General features: G+C 42.0%; 1 protein-coding gene across 1 annotated transcript in view; it reads left to right on the top strand.

Annotated features, from left to right (window-relative positions):
• The first annotated feature begins 2,873 nt into the window (after window positions 1-2,873).
• Window positions 2,874-16,505, top strand: part of lepr (leptin receptor) — a 34,614-nt gene continuing 20,982 nt past the window's right edge. Inside the window, exons 1-6 of the mRNA XM_022216275.2 lie at window positions 2,874-3,117; window positions 6,507-6,567; window positions 7,764-7,816; window positions 9,929-10,156; window positions 12,228-12,357; window positions 12,982-13,166. Of these exons, the coding sequence (XP_022071967.2) occupies window positions 6,551-6,567; window positions 7,764-7,816; window positions 9,929-10,156; window positions 12,228-12,357; window positions 12,982-13,166 (613 nt within the window). The 5' untranslated portion in view covers window positions 2,874-3,117; window positions 6,507-6,550. The remainder of the gene's footprint in view (window positions 3,118-6,506; window positions 6,568-7,763; window positions 7,817-9,928; window positions 10,157-12,227; window positions 12,358-12,981; window positions 13,167-16,505) is intronic.

Genomic DNA, 16,505 nt, shown 5'->3' on the forward strand with positions numbered 1-16,505 from the left:
GACAGGCTTGATCACATTCAGGAAGTAGATTATTGAGAAAAACAAGCTGCCTGATGAGTTGGAAGCTGTTGTGTATGGATCATGAGTCAAGAAAGAGAACCAGTAGATGATGCACAACTAAGACAAACAGTAGTAAACCAGTATTTATAAATATAATGGTTTCTAAATTGACCTGTCCAGGGTGTCCCCTGCCTTCGCCCGAGTCAGCTGAGATAGGCTCCAGCACCCCCCCCGCGACCCTAGTGAGGATAAAGCGGTGTATAGAGAATGGATGGTTGGATGGATGGTTTCTAAATTCAGTGTACATATAAAGTCTGCAGCTGGTGCAGTTTCATTCCAAGTCACTCAGGACAACAAAATCATTTACTGCTGTAGAATTGTCTGTATAGTTAATACAGATAGAGGGGAACCATACTTTCCAAGTTAATAATGGACTGTCTGTGTAAATTTGGAAAAGTAGGTTGACTTGGTGGTGTGGTCACAGATCCACGTCTGGAGAGAAGCTTTTTTCCAGGACTGAAACAGTGGGCTTTTTATGTTTATTCAAAATTAAGGGAAAAGTAAACCTGCATCAGATAACCGAACTGCTGCTGCTGACTCCAGTTTCATATGAACACAGCAAGTGTTTTTATGGCGAGTGACTGGAGCACAGTTTAACACACAGTTGTTATGTAGTTCTCTGGAAGTCAGAGTTTTTCCTAAGCAGAAGGAAGGGAAATACACAGGAAACACAGAGACGTTAGAGACCCAGAGGCAGTAAGTATTACAGTGGTTGTCTTGCTGTCAACAGTCAAGTTATCAACACACTCACACACGCTATGATAAGTAGGAGTGGCAATCCCCATAATTATTGTGACGGAAAAGATAAGTTTGCAGTATTTGTCCTTTGAGCAAACTGTGACTTTTGTATGCCTATCTAACTGTTCCACTGTCACTGTCAAAGTATCTCTGGGTGTGCTGAAAAACAGCTTCTAATTGGCTTAAAACTGACATGCCAGACACAAGAACTGAAGCACGTCAGAGGTCTTTTAGCGCTGCTGTGTTCAACAAGTTGCCACATTTCCTCAGTTTTTAATAATTCAGTACAACAGGGCATTCTCAGCATAGGGATTTAAAAAAAAGTGGCATTTTCTAGCTTTGCAGGATTGACGAGTGCCAAGAGAGAAAGAAGTAATGTGTGGTGACCAATCGTGTCCCACACTATAGAGATTATCTGGAGTGTTTGCGCTCTAATTAGAAACAGCTATGCACCAACCATAGTTATAAGAACAGCAGAATGTACACAGCTGCAACAGATTCTTGTATTTGTAAAATTCCTGCTTTTCTTGAGAATCTTAAATAAAGACACAAAGCTGCTGGTCCACAGGGATATACTGGATGTGTATCAAAATGTACGGCTACACCCTTTCTGAGCTAGAAATGGAATGTTACAAAACATGGAGAAACTAACAAACTAAATCTTTGTTGGTTTGTAGCTTCAGATTGCTAATAGGTGTGAATCTCAATGTGTTTTTCAGTATTCCTGTCATTACAGTGACTGACAGAAATAGAAAGTGAATATGGATAGATGGATTATTCCGACTTTATAACCTTAAAAACCTTGCAAGGACAGTGTATCCTCTCAGCTAATCCAAAAATGAGCAAAGAGCAATGAGGTGGAATAAAGTTGAGGTGGACAATAAAGTGGCTGCGCCCTTAATTATGCATAAGTTTAAGCCTTAGTAACACTTTAAAGTAGCCTAGCCACGCTAGACCCACGTTCTGAAGGCACAAGGGTCTAGGACCGCTTGACAGGGAGGGACACAAAAGGTTGTCTTTCAAATCACTCTGCAGCAATTGGGTAGGTATACAACCAATCAGTGCAACGAATAGGCTGACGGAGTTCCTAGAGCTCCGGCGGATTGTGGCTAAGTCCCATTAGCTTCCCAACCAGCGGAGCCAACTGGTATATTAAGGATTTGCCATATCCCGTCGGCATAAGTCCAAATACGTCTTTCTTCTCAATGAAACACTTCAGTGCCGTCCTTTGTTTATCTTTCAAGTTGAATTTTAGCTTCAAATCTTTAAGGGCTGTGGCCAAAGCCGAGTCAAAAGATAACTGTTTATTGTGCACCGGTTGTTTCTGTCAGAATCGTCGCGCCTCTTCAATTCAATTCAATTCAATTCAATTTTATTTATATAGCGTCAATTACAGTCAAATCGTCTCAAGACGCTTTACAGAACCCATATGCCTGACCCCCAGAGCAAGCCCAAAGGCGACAGTGGCAAGGAAAAACACCCTTTTAACAGGGAAGAAACCTCGAGCAGAACCCGGCTCTAAATAGGGGGGACCCATCTGCCTGCTGGCCGGGCGGGTTGAGAAGGACAGAAGAGGGCAAGGGGGAGGGATGGGAGAAGAGGGAGGGGTGAGAAAGCAAGGAAAACACAACACACATTTGAATACATGCATGACAGGATATGTGACACAGACAAAGTATAAGCTAACACTGAAAACTGACTCATAGTTTACTCTTATGATGTACGGCTCTGACATTAAACATACTCCTTATATAGCTAGCAGTAAAATTCAAACAGTATGTAAGTTAGCATAAGCCTCTGTCGTCACTTAGTTACGCCCGTCTTCTGACTCAACACTTCATGGTGATTGGTCCGGCCAGTTTTAGGAGAATCCAGCCTCGAGCCTTATGGAGGGTAACTAGACCCACCCTGACAGAGAATTAAATTCGTTGCCGTGGGTTGTCTAGCGCGGCTAGGCTAATCCTCAGGTGCAGTGCTTGGATAAAACACAGTCCGCTACAAAAAGTGGCAAGATTTCCGAGGTCCCCTGAACACCTCACGGTGGGCTGGTCGCCCGTCCCTCCTCCCTTGAGCAGCTCCACTCTCCACTGTTCAGTCTCGGCTCTTTAAGCTGGAAGCTCGGCTGATCTCTACGTCAAACAAACGGCAGTAGCGTGTGAGAGGGAAGGTGTTTCTCCGTGGGAAACCCTCCTCACTGCTGTCAGCGGACAGCGAAGCGTGAAGGAGAGGAGAGCAGTTAGGATTAAACTCCACTGAATGAACTTCACCGAAGGAGACCTGCACGCAAAACCTCCAACACCTCCTCCAGAAGCGACAAACGTAAGAACCCACTGCGACTCTCACCTTTAATGCTTCCAGAAACCACATAGGAGCGACCTTCCAACCGCTCCTGTAACCTTTCACACCCTCTCTTTTTCACACTGAAGTGGGGAATTACTCACTACTTCTGTCAAACTGATAGCTTGAGTGTTTTTCCAATTTCCATGTGTTTCGTGTTTTTCCATCTGTCATTGTTTTTTATCTGTTATTATTACACTGAGAGATGCCGTAATATAAAGCAACCACCTTCTTTGCACTCAGTGTCCAAACTGCTGTTTTCTGTGGTGAGTTTACATGAATCTTTCTTAACTTTTTTGTGCGCCTTTTCACTCTGATTTGCGTAAAAGTTGTTTTGGAGCTTTGTCTGTGTTGCGCGCTGACAGGTGGGAAGTGGATAGCCCCATTACTTAACATTTATTGCGATGATGTAGAAAAGTTAGTAATGTATAGAAGTGAACAACTCGTAAGTAAAGTGTTACTGCTACTGTGGCTGCTGATGAGGAGGACTTTTGGGGGAGGAAACAAGCCTCAGCGCGTCTCCGTGCGCAGCAGCTTCAGACTGGCAGGCAGTGAGTCAGACCTGGATGAATAGCTGGCGAGGTGGAGTCCTTGGAGGACGTGGAGCAGAGGCGCTGAGCCTCTCCTGCAAGTGGAAAAATAGTTTCAGATTGTTGTCTTGATGTAGCCTAACTGTTTCCAAAGAGGATGGGGAAGCAGGACAATGGTGCGTTTGGATCGGCAGTCACTGCTGAGTCTACAATGAGCCATTAGTTGGTAGTTAAGCTTGTGTTTTGTGCAACTAATGTTCCAGGAGCATCACTTTTTCACAAGTGAGCTTTCACAGCAGTAAGGAAAGTAAATATTAGCTGAGTCAGTTAATTCAGCTACTGAGCTGCAAGCAGTTAAATGTTGTTCCTTGGTCCAAAGTGAAATAATTAGATTACAGTATTTCTATGTATTACATCATCAGCCTGTCCATCCTGAGCTATTTGTCAGGATTTTCAACAATACATCCCAGTCAAACCAATTGATTTATTCAAATAACCTGTCAGTAGTGATTAATCTGTCAATTATCTCCATTTAAGACCATCTCTGAAGATAAAGGAACATGTCCATCACTTGGGCTTTGCTAAAGCCAACAAGAATGACTCAAAATAGTTTGGACTAACAATCCGAAAGCCAACTATGGTTTATTTTCGCATAATACAGAGGTGAACAGGAACTTATCACATTTTAGGAGCCGGAACAAGGACCACTTCAAAAGCATATCAAAATATTTTGATGATCAAAATAGTCTTGAAATATTTTTGTGTCAATTGGCTAATTGATTAGCCATCTAATCATTGCATCCCTTCCCTATAAAAAAGAAAAGTCTTCCAAAAAGTTTGACGTAATTTTTAAAAACAATTCACTGCTATTTTAAAGACATTTTAAACAAATAATATCTAGTAAAATCTCAGAAAAAATATTTATCTACATGTTGAAAATCTGTCTTTTGACAAATAGTATCTTTTTTCCCCAATGTGTCAGACTCTTTTTGTCATATTTAAATCTGCTAAAAAGCTCATTATTTTCCAGATATTTTACCTTATCTTTACAGCATTTTATAATTTATTAACAAATTTTTTAAATGATTTTTTAAAAACATTTTAGTTGTGTAGCCTGAAGCTTGCTCATATAACACCCCTCCACCCCCACCCCAAGCATCACTCTAAGTATTTAATAAGCCAGTTGTTCAATTGTCATTGTAATGTTGTGGGTTGTGTAGTTGTGGACCAGCAAACCCCACTTTTATGATAAGAGTGTACTTATAAAACAGACTTTAACATGAAGACAGGGACACTTCTGTATTGTCTGAAACAGTCTTACTTTCTGTTTAGCTTTATGGTTTTAATTGCTCCTTCGGCCAAATAATACAAGTGCAGGCTACGTCATGGGATTATACAGATTTGGCAGAGATTTTGTGTTTACACTGTGACAGTAATCCTGTTGCTATCTCTGATTAGAATAAACCGTTGTAGGCAGCGTTACAAATCAGTGAGGGGTTGTATTTCATGACATTTTTGGATTTTACTGGTTGTTGGGTTTTTTTGCATCAGTGTGAGAATGTATTTTGTGGATCAGCTAAAAATGGATATTCCCACCTGGTTATGTTCACATTAAAGTGCCTCAATTTATCTGTTTTATTATCATATGCTGCATGTTGATATCCAGGACTGAGACTGAAAGACTTTGTGCAAACAGGAGATTCAGGATTGGGCTTCTTTCTTTCTAACATGCAAAACACAGTGAGTCACCGTGAAGTTAGTATGTAATATTGTTATAAAAACGTTGCCATGTGCAGTTTTGTTTTTCGCTGAGTGACTGTCATTTTTGAGTTAACAAATACAAAATACATAAAGGAAGATTCACAGGTTAACATTAAATACAAGATAACACTTTGCACTTTCTGGCAGTGTCTTCATTCCTGTTCTGGAAAAACCTGAAATCTCACTTTCAGTATTGATAGAGAAGTGTTCACAGCACAGGTGGCCTCTTCTCCCAGGAGCTGCACATGTTGTGCTGTGTACGTTTGGTGGGGACAGATGTGTTTAAATACATGAGGTGCTGCTCCGTATATTTTTCCCTGCAGTCTCACCATGCTGCTGTACATCTCCGGGTTAATTCGTCCAATATGTCCTTTTGGTTTATTTCTGTTATTATTTTCACTGATTCTTGTAAACACTTGAGACCTTTGGCACACATTTACCAGATTGATTTGCAAATCATCACCTTATTGCACACATGCTGAACACACAGTTCCTGGTTTGTTTTTTTCCATGGTGCTGTTTTTCACAGATGCATATCAATGAATTTAAAGATGTGTTTGCAGTAATCTCCTGAGCTGAAGGGCAATGCCGGTAAAAAGTGTGTTAATTGGATTTAATTTCAATTAGAGAAAAAAAGAAATCAAATAACCGCTGGTCTGGACTTTCATAATTGCAGATGAGCTCTACTGAGCAGGTAAATGGACAAAAAGAAGTGATTTCACCTTTTCCTTTGTCGTCCTGTGTGAACAAACTTGTTTCATGAATGAAAAGCAGCTCTGGAGTGTTTTATCTGTGTAGGGGAGGGTGGGAGGTCCTCATGTCAGTCAGAGCTCTGCCTTTAAAATTAGATGAGTCTGAGAAATCCTTGTTGTCCTTTAATGCCGATACTCCAGTACCGTTAGTATGCAATCTGTTTTGTTCTACCCTTTGCCAAGAATTGTAAGTACTCCCACTTATCCCGGTTATGAAAAAGCTCTTCAGTCTTGCTTGAATCAAAATCGACTGCTTCAGATCTTTGTGTACTTTCAGTACAAGAAGCCTCCTTAAACCTCTGTTTCTTCTCTGTCTCTCTATCCTCAGTGAGATTCTCACCAGCCAAAACCCAGACAGACCATGCTAACGCTATGACCACGACTACAATGTAAGTACCGCAGTGTGTGGATTAATCTTCTCTTAATGAGGCGTTGAATTCATTTCAGTGGGGCAAAGCACTGCTATTTGGACTGATCATGGTGGACAGAAATCTGTTTTCTGCAGAAGATTCAGTCTTAAAACATTAGTCTGAAATTGGCTGTGATTAAGAAAAGCAACACAAACACTGCCCAACTCCCAATGGATGGATTTGAAGGTGCACTTTGGAATCACGAGCGTTTAATTTTATATCAGCAGTCTGTAATGTTTTCCATACATGTGCAATACACGGATGAAGGATTTCAGACATAAATTAATGAGAAGAATTATTTTTTAGAGCAGAGTTGAATGTTAGAGCAGTTAATAAGATCACTTGGTGCAACCAGAAGTAGAAGAAGTAGAATTTCAAAGATAAATGTAATAGAATTATTCACAAATAATGCAGTGATACAACTGCACATTGGACATTGTTAAATCTCATATCGTTAAAAATCCATTTAAATAAACAGATATTACATTAGAGAGACCCTGAGGCTACAATGCAGGCTTGTAGAGCCAAGACCAAAATATAAAAAGCCAGGGAACCACTGCTCTAGCATACAAATCTGAGTATCAGTAAGCAGCAACCTTTGTGAATGTTGCTGACCAGTGTCTCGTGTTGCAACATGGATGGTTTATGCCAGATGAGTCATTAAGTGTGTAGAGAAGTTGGTCCAGTTCTTCCAGTGTACAGTTAGCCTGTATCAAACCCCAGTTCTCTGGTACGGGCTTGATGACAGTGGCATCTGCTCTGTCATGACACATGTTCTTTGGTAATCATTGCAGATCTGGTGATAATAGGTTGTTGTAGTTAAGCAAATGTGAGTTTTTGATTGAGGTTGCATCAGTCAGAGCTTTAAAAGACAATGAAGAGAGATCAGAAATGCAGATACACCTGCTGAGTCTTCCAGATAATTACAGCATGTTACTAAAAGCACGTCATACACACCTGTTGTTTACACTTTCATTATATTTTTGCAGCAGACCCAAACAGCTACTGGTTCTCTTGACACCTGACTCACTCAGTTATTGCCTACATTTTGTCTCTTTTATAGCTGCTCTAGTAATATTCTTTTTTGTATTGTTTTCTCTTTATCTCACTTTACTTCTGTTTTATCTTGCCTTTCGTCATTGATCCATTGCTTACATCCCGCTGTGTCTCTACAGGGTTCGGTCTGTAGTGCTGACGGTCCTGATGCATGTTTTCCTGGTGCCCCATGGTGAGTTTCATTTCAAACACGGGATGTCATCTTCCAGCTCGTGCTAGTCTCTTCCTTTATATGACATGTGAGGTACAGAGAACAGAGTCAACAGGTTCATTTCTTAATTAGCTTTTTTGATCAAATGAAATGATTCGCTCCAAACACTCCATAGACGCACATCACAGTGTTTCTTTCTTTGACCTTATCTGTCTAAACCGAGCCTGGAGATGTTTCCACACAGGAATCTCAAGAGCATAAATTTAGGTTGCGTCAGTGTGAGGAGTTTCATTTGTCAGATGGGCTTTGTGACGTTCTGGTTCTGACAGAAAGCTTCTGATGTTGTTGCTGTAGAAGAAAATGACTTATGAATGTGAACTGTGCATAGCAGCTTCTGCTTGGAACCAGTTTAGTTGTTGTGTAGTTTCATCCGGAACAGTGCCAATTATAGATAAGACACTTATCTAGGACTGTCCCGAACACCATATTTGGAATTTCGAAGATGAAGACGGGACAGACCACGGATGTGCCTACAATAACATGACAATTATCTACAGTTGCTGTTACTTGCAGTTTTCAGGTCATTTGTCAAGTATGATTTGTCTACCACTCGACTGCTTGGGGGTCAATCTACATAAATTTTAAAGTTCTAAACATCGACTGTATCTGGATGCTTCACTTTTGCATCTTACTGCAGTTTAGGGCTGATTTGGGCAAAATTGTGATTTTTCTCACAGATATTCTTACAGTTTAATTTTTGTTATATTTTTTAAAGTCAAATTCAGTTCAATATTCACTATGTAATAGGTTTGAAACATGACAGCGTATTACCACAAGATACAACTGAAAGCATTACTGCCATTGTGGCCTTTGTGAGTCACTAACTACATCATTTCAAATTGCAATTTCAATCTGTACTCAGTGTCTAACCAAACTGTAAGTTTGTCAAATGGTCACATGCCAGCGTCCGAGTGCCAGCATCCATAACTGGGATGTGACTAGATTAAATATCCTTATCTTAGAACAGCTAATGATACATCATGTTAATGAGTACTGTTGGATTACCATTTTGTCTTATTTGGTTTCATTTGGCTTCAGACCAGACACAGCCATTTTTCATCCTGTGCTAAATTTTAGACTCTGTGAAGGTGTTCCTCAAACTTCTATTTTTTTCTGTCATGTTTTTTAGGTCCATTTGCATCTGTACCACAACATTTATATACAGATGACACAGCCTTTTATATCACCGTTTAGTGTTAGTCCTCCAAAACAGCCGACCTACAAGTTTGCCACAAAAAAATGAAAATCATTGAATTTCTCCTGTAGAGTCCGAGTACAATTTTGTAAGTGTTGGGTAAAGACAATACAATTTAAACCAATTTAATCAGATGGTTTCTACCATAGTGCTCTGAGGTTTACATTACCATAGATGTAACTTCTCTATTCTTTTTCTGACTTTTTGCTTGTATTTTCAAATGTTACTGTGGGATTTGAAGGAGTAGCACTGGCCATGAAGTGTACATCCATATACTGTCCTGATCCACAGAACACAGAAGCCTCATAACACTACTGACTCTCGATTGCTTAAGATCTATTTTACTTTACTAGACAGATTTCCCCTGTGTGAGGCTCATGTGGTTGCTGCTACCAAAATGAAAACCACAGTGCTTTTATGAGCCACAATCATTTTGTCGAACTGACATGATGACTTTCACCTGGGTCCAAATCAATAACATGTCAGCTGTGCACTAACAGAGTCTTCTCTCAGTTTCATTTTCCACTGAAACACAGACTGTCTTTTTAGCCAGTGGATGTAAAGACAAAATCACATAGAATTTGCCTCTGAAATTACTGTTACCATTGCGCAACATTTTGGGGAACAGAAACAAAACGCAAAAAAAAAGACCCTGAATACCTTTCAGCTATATGAGGCAATGGTTTCAGCGAGAACAGTACAAATGGTTGAGTTTACCGCAGAAGAGTTCATTATAGCATTTCCACCATATTATAAGGTCACCTGTTTGATTCAGAATACAGAAACCCAACATTTAAATGATGATAACGCTCACTGGACAGCTTTTTTCAGTGTCCGTGTGTTTGAACCTAATTAACTCCCTGCCTCTCTGTGAGCAGATGCTCAGAGTTTGGAGCCCGAGGATGGCGCCTCGTTTCCCTCAGGTGCCCTGGGCCTCCCATGGCAGGATGAGCTGTGCTGTGACTCACCTTCAGCCCACCCTGGTGTCGAGGGAGGTGCCACGAACACATCAGAGGCTAACCGCTCTGAATCAACCCTCCCACTTCGTCCCCGCTGCAAGTACAGGAACTCGACAACCCAATCACATCCCTATGAGCCCTCTGGTGGTAAGTAAGAGTTTAAGTCCACAAAGTTTCTTAACAAAATACTTCAACATTCTTTATTTTGTGCAGCCGACAGAAGGTAATCAGTTAGTCTTGGTGCTCATGGCAAGATTGTTAAGTTTCTGGAGTCGAAGGTGAGCACGGTGGGATTATTTTCAGGAATAAATATGTAATTTTGATAGACAGAGGCAAGGTTCTAGTGATTCAATCAATGCCAGGAGAGGAACTTTAAAGGTAAATTTAAAAAAAAAAAAGCAAATGTGTTCCTGGACACAAACTGAACACAAATGAGTGCTGTGCAACCACATGCACAGTCCCACAGGAGACGCAGCACAGATCCCGACTGATAGTTTTGTGTTTGACTTTAGACAGTGCAGAACTGACAGCGGTGTCTGAATGAGGCAACAAGACTGTTTGTTCCCAAGAATACCTTTAAGTGATTCATCAGTAGCGACAGGTGAGCTGCACAATGTGGCTCCGGTTCATCAGGGCACCCAGCAGGGTTAATGTGACACAGACTCGTGATTCAGCAGCGTCACTTATCACTGGTAGAAATGCTCCCAAAGATCAGGTTGACGGGCTCATTACACTTTAATGGCTTTTTATCTGACATCCCTCCCTCCTCCTGCTGTCAGTGTGGGCGACCATGTGAGTCCTGCCCTGTCCTCAGTTAACAAGATGATCAGGTTCAGTAGGATCCGCTCTGCCTTTTATCAATCAAACTATGCGTACCCTCTGATTGATTGTATATTTGCAAGGAGAGAAAATAAGAGGGTCATTAAGTTTAAACCGCCGACAGGAGCCAGTTAAAGTGAGTCATAATTATAAAATACTCTCTTGATATCGTCTGTGTGGAGGTGAAGATGACTGAGACGCAGTGGAGGTGAGGAGGATTTGTTTGTTTGCATCGATCAGTGAGGCACTGTGACGCACAAGCGCTCCGAGCTCCTCGTGTACGTGATGGCAATTAAACAGTAAAGCTAAAGGCTTCCGTTGTGCCTTCTGATTGCTTTACAGGCCTTTAAGCAGATGGGAATGATTCAGCTGTCCACAAAGCATTGTCAGAATTTCAAAACAGTCGTTCTGTTTACAGGTTAGTCATAACGTTTCATTTATGTCTTTGTTGCTTTCTACAGCAAAAACCTTCCCTAAGACAGGTGCGAGTTACAGAAGACAAAGACTGAAACCAAACTGCATTTGCATCAGCTGCAGTATTAAAACGTTTGCTTGGCTCTGACCTGTCTGGGCTCTGACATGGGACCTCTGGGGGTGACCTGTTGTGGGATGTTGGCACCTTGTCCTTTGGGTTGCCGAGAGGTTCCTCCTACAAATGCTCATTCGGTTTAGAATCTAGGCAGTTTAGAGGTTGGATCAACACACTGGACTCTTTGTTGTGTTCCTCGAGTCATTCCTGAGCGGTTTTCGTGGTGTCACAGAGTGCGTCATCCTGCTGGGTGAAGCCACTGTATGGGAATGCCTTAGGAAGATGCACAGGAGTGTGATATTGCAGACAAACTGTTTTTATGCTAGCATTTAGAATTTGACCCTTTTCTAAAATTCTTGATAATTCCATTGCCCCCAATCATGGACTTGATGATTTTGGAATTTGTGCATGTGTTTTCAGGCAGAAATCCTGGAAAAACTGCTTGGTTTGTCAGTAAATACTTGCATAACTGGTGATATTCTCTTCATCTTCTGCCAGACATTGTGTTTATATGATTAGTATACATTAACATAGATTTAACTTCACTAGACTCTTTGTTACACCAGTAAAAGTGAGATTTATCTCCAGGAAAATATCACCAACATTAATATTGTTTATTTTTTATATTAAAAAATATAATGACTTAAGTGTCAGTGAAGGTTTTGTTTCCTTTTCTTTACCTTTTATGTCCTACTTGCCAGGCTGTAGGAGCGACTGTGTTGCTGTTCACACACCAAATTTTTTTCTGAGAGATTTTCGTAGTTTCATAGCAGAGGCTTCGTTCTCAGAATATTAAGCCTGGCTGCTTTTCTCAGAAGACTTCATCAGGACTTCACAGTCTGCTAACATGCAAATGTGATTTCTCGGCAGGCACCTGTGTTGACATACGGTGCAGAATTGATGAAAACTCGGGAAATCTGACTTGTGATCTTCAGTCTCACGGCCATCGGTCCGGCACGCTGGATGTTGGTCTGATGATGGTCAGATTACAGCGCCTGCTGTGAGTATGAAGCTGCTGCCTTCAGTTGTTTCATCCGTGCTCTTCTTCTCGAGAGTGTGGACATATGATTCATTGTGTGTCCGTGTACTTTCGTGTGATTGCGCTTAGCGTCTGCTCACTGGAGGGTAAAGCATGTATGTTTACTTTGATCAGCAGAGGGAAAGCTGTGTTACATATTCCTGACTCCAGACATTTGCTGTGGTGGAGGTGAAGAAACAAACTCACTGTTGATCTAACACACACTTGTTAAGAGCTGAATGGTAGTACGAAGCTATCACATGTTGCACACTGTCGTGAAGTGTTTACTGTACAAGTAAACAAATTGATTTTCCCCTCAAAGTCAATTTATTAGCTGCTCTGAGGCTTTTAATCATATTCAGCAGATAAACATGTCACAGCTCTAATTTCCATATTTTCAAAGACTTTTCCTCCATGGTAACAAAGTCAAAATAGACCTAATTACAAACAGCATAACAGCTAATAAATGTACCCAGAACTCTGAATCTAAAAAGATACTATAATTTTACTAATACTGTAATTTTCCAAGTTTATATTCACAGTCAGATACTATTTTTTGCTGCACTGAGAAAACAGCAGCTCGAGTAATTTTCTGTCCCTTTCCAGATCTCAAAAAACAGACGCAGAAGTGAACAATCCTGCACCTGATAGTCCTGTTGTTTGTGAAGCAAAGGATTCTTTCATGTGCTCCATCACTCTTGACCCTACAACAAGCTTTGTCACCATGGTAACTGTCAGCATCTTAGACGCCGTGGCTCCTCCAGTTCTGCTCAGAATTCCTGCCCGACCTGGTAAGAAACGAGGCATGCTTTTTTGTTGTTGTCTTTATGAGTTTTATATTAGTAACACAGTTAGCCTTGCAGTATTTGAAGACAGAATTACTATCAGGTGGAAAGGTAGTAAAGCTAGAAGTTTAGGAGCAGGGTTCAAGTTGTTCTATCATGGTGTAGATAGGAAGAGAAATGGAGTAGGAGTTATCTTGAAGGAGGAGTTTGTTAGGAATGTCCTGGAGGTGAAAAGAGTGTCGGATCGAGTGATGAGCCTGAAGCTAGAAATCGAAGGTGTGATGTTCAATGTTGTTAGTGGGTATGCTCCACAGGTAGGATGTGAGCAGGAGGAGAAGCAGAAATTCTGGTTGGACCTTGATGAAGTGATGCAGAGCATCCCGAGAAGTGAGAGAGTTGTCATTGGTGCAGACTTCAATGGACATGTTGGTGCAGGAAACAGAGATGATGATGAGGTCATGGGCAGGTTTGGTATCCAGGAGAGGAACGCAGAAGGACAGATGGTGGTTGACTTTGCAAAAAGGATGGAAATGGCTGCAGTGAATACTTTCTTCCAGAAGAGGCAGGAACATAGGGTGACCTATAAGAGTGGAGATAGGAGCACACAGGTAGACTACATCTTGTGTAGACGGTGTAATCTGAAGGAGATCAGTGACTGCAAAGTAGTGGCAGGTGAGAGTGTAGCCAGACAGCATAGGATGGTGGTGTGTAGGATGACCCTGGTGGTGAAGAAGATGAAGAGGGCAAAGGCAGAGCAGAGGACCAAATGGTGGAAGCTGAAAAAGGAAGAGTGTTGTATGACTTTCAGGAAAGAGTTGAGACAGGCTTTGGATGGTCAGGAGGTGCTTCCAGATGACTGGACAACTACAGCAAATGTGATCAGAGAGACAGGTCGGAGAGTACTTGGTGTGTCATCTGGAAGGAAAGGAGATAAGGAGACTTGGTGGTGGAATGAGGAGGTGCAGGAGTGGATCCAGAGAAAGAGGTTAGCTAAGAAGAAGTGGGACACTGAGAGGACTGAAGAGAGTAGACAGGAGTACAGGGAGATGCAGCGTAAGGTGAAAGTAGAGGTGGCAAAGGCCAAACAAGGGGCTTACGATGACTTGTATGCTAGGTTGGACAGTAAGTAGGGAGAGACTGACCTGTATAGGTTGGCAAGGCAGAGAGACAGAGATGGGAAGGACGTGCAGCAGGTTAGGGTGATAAAGGATAAGGATGGAAGTGTGTTGACAGGTGCCAATAGTGTGATGGGAAAATGGAAAGAGTACTTTGAAGAGTTGATGAATGAGGAAAATGAGAGCGAACGAAGAGTAGAAGAGGTGAGGGTTGTGGACCAGGAAGTAGCAAAGATGAGTAAGGATGAAGTGAGGAGGGCAATGAAGAGTGAAAAGGCACTTGGTCCTGATGATATACCTGTGGAGGTATGGAAGTGTCTCGGAGAGGTAGCTTTAGAGTTTTTGACTGGGTTGTTCAACAGGATCTTAGATAGTGAGAAGATGCCCGAGGAATGGAGGAGAAGTGTGCTGGTGCCCATCTTTAAGAACAAGGGAGACGTGCAGAGTTGTGGCAACTACAGAGGAATAAAGCTGATGAGCCACACGATGAAGCTATGGGAGAGAGTAGTTGAAGCTAGACTAAGGGCAGAGGTGAACATCTGTGAGCAGCAATATGGTTTCATGCCAAGAAAGAGTACAACAGATGGAATATTTGCTTTGAGGATGTTGATAAAGAAGTACAGAGAATGTCAGAAGGAGCTGCATTGTGTCTTTGTAGATCTGGAGAAAGCTTATGACAGGGTGCCCAGAGAGGAACTGTGGTTTTGTATGAGGAAGTCTGGAGTGGCAGAGAAGTATGTTAGAGTGGTGCAGGACATGTATGAGGACTGTAAGACAGTGGCGAGGTGTGCTGTAGGAGTAACAGAGGAGTTCAAGGTGGAGGTGGGACTACATCAGGGATCAGCTCTGAGCCCCTTCTTGTTTGCTATGGTGATGGACAGGATGACAGACGAGGTTAGACAGGAGTCTCCATGGACTATGATGTTTGCAGATGACATTGTGATCTGTAGTGAGAGCAGGGAACAGGTGGAGGAGAAGCTAGAGGCATGGAGGTTTGCCCTGGAAAGGAGAGGAATGAAGGTTAGCCGCAGCAAGACGGAGTATCTGTGTGTGAGTGAGAGGGACCCAAGTGGAAGAGTGAGGTTACAGGGAGAAGAGATCAAGAAAGTGGAGGATTTTAAGTACTTAGGGTCAGCAGTACAGAGCAATGGAGAGTGTGGAAAAGAGGTGAAGAAGCGTGTACAGGCAGGCTGGAACGGCTGGAGAAAAGTGTGATGTGTGATAGAAGAGTTTCAGCTAAAATGAAAGGAAAGGTTTACAAAACTGTGGTGAGACCAGCCATGTTGTTTGGTCTGGAGACAGTGTCCCTGAGGAAAAGACAGGAGGCAGAGCTGGAGGTAGCAGAACTGAAGATGCTGAGGTTCTCTTTGGGAGTGACCAGGATGGATAGGATCAGGAATGAGTACATCAGAGGGACAGCACATGTTAGAGGCTTTGGAGATAAAGTCAGAGAGGCCAGACTGAGATAGTTTGGACATGTCCAGAGGAGAGAGAGTGAATATATTGGTAGAAGGATGCTGAGTTTCCCACTGCCAGGCAGGAGGCCTAGAGGAAGACCAAAGAGGAGGTTTATGGATGTGGTTAAAGAGGACATGAAGGTAGTTGGTGTAGGAGAGGAGGATGCAGAGGACAGGGTTAGATGGAGGCAATCGATTCCCTGTGGCGACCTCTGAAGGGAAAAGCCAAAAGGAAAAGAAGAAGAAGATTTGAAGATAGAATTACTCATGACTAGAGGATATACTTGGTAATTGAGGTGAACAGCTCTGATCATCTCATTACGATGGCACTTTTGAAGCTGTGGGATATTCACCAGCAAGTGAAGTCAATTCTTGAACTCATTGTGTTGGAAGCAGAAAAAATGGGCAGGTGCAAGAATCAATGTGGCTTTAACAAGGACCACATTGTGATACATCTCTAAAACAGCAGCTGTTGCGGAGTATTACCAATATGTAGGGGTTAATATCTACTTAAAATGGCCTGAGGACGGACAAATGTTGATTTGGTGACAGTGTCATGTCGTAGTGAAGAAGTCACCATCAAGCTTGAATCAGCCCAACTCAAACCCACAAATTCTACCAGAAACTCTGGTGCTCAGTCGTGTCGATTCATCCTATACAGCATCAGCAAGATCATATCTTTCCTGTCTGAACATGTAGCACAACTCTTGGTACAGGTTCTCGTAATGTCACGCATCGAAACTGCAACTCCTTACTGGCAGGTCTCCCCACAT

Source organism: Acanthochromis polyacanthus, chromosome 4, assembly GCF_021347895.1.
Source record: "Acanthochromis polyacanthus isolate Apoly-LR-REF ecotype Palm Island chromosome 4, KAUST_Apoly_ChrSc, whole genome shotgun sequence".
In the NCBI taxonomy this organism is placed as follows: Eukaryota; Metazoa; Chordata; class Actinopteri; family Pomacentridae; genus Acanthochromis; species Acanthochromis polyacanthus.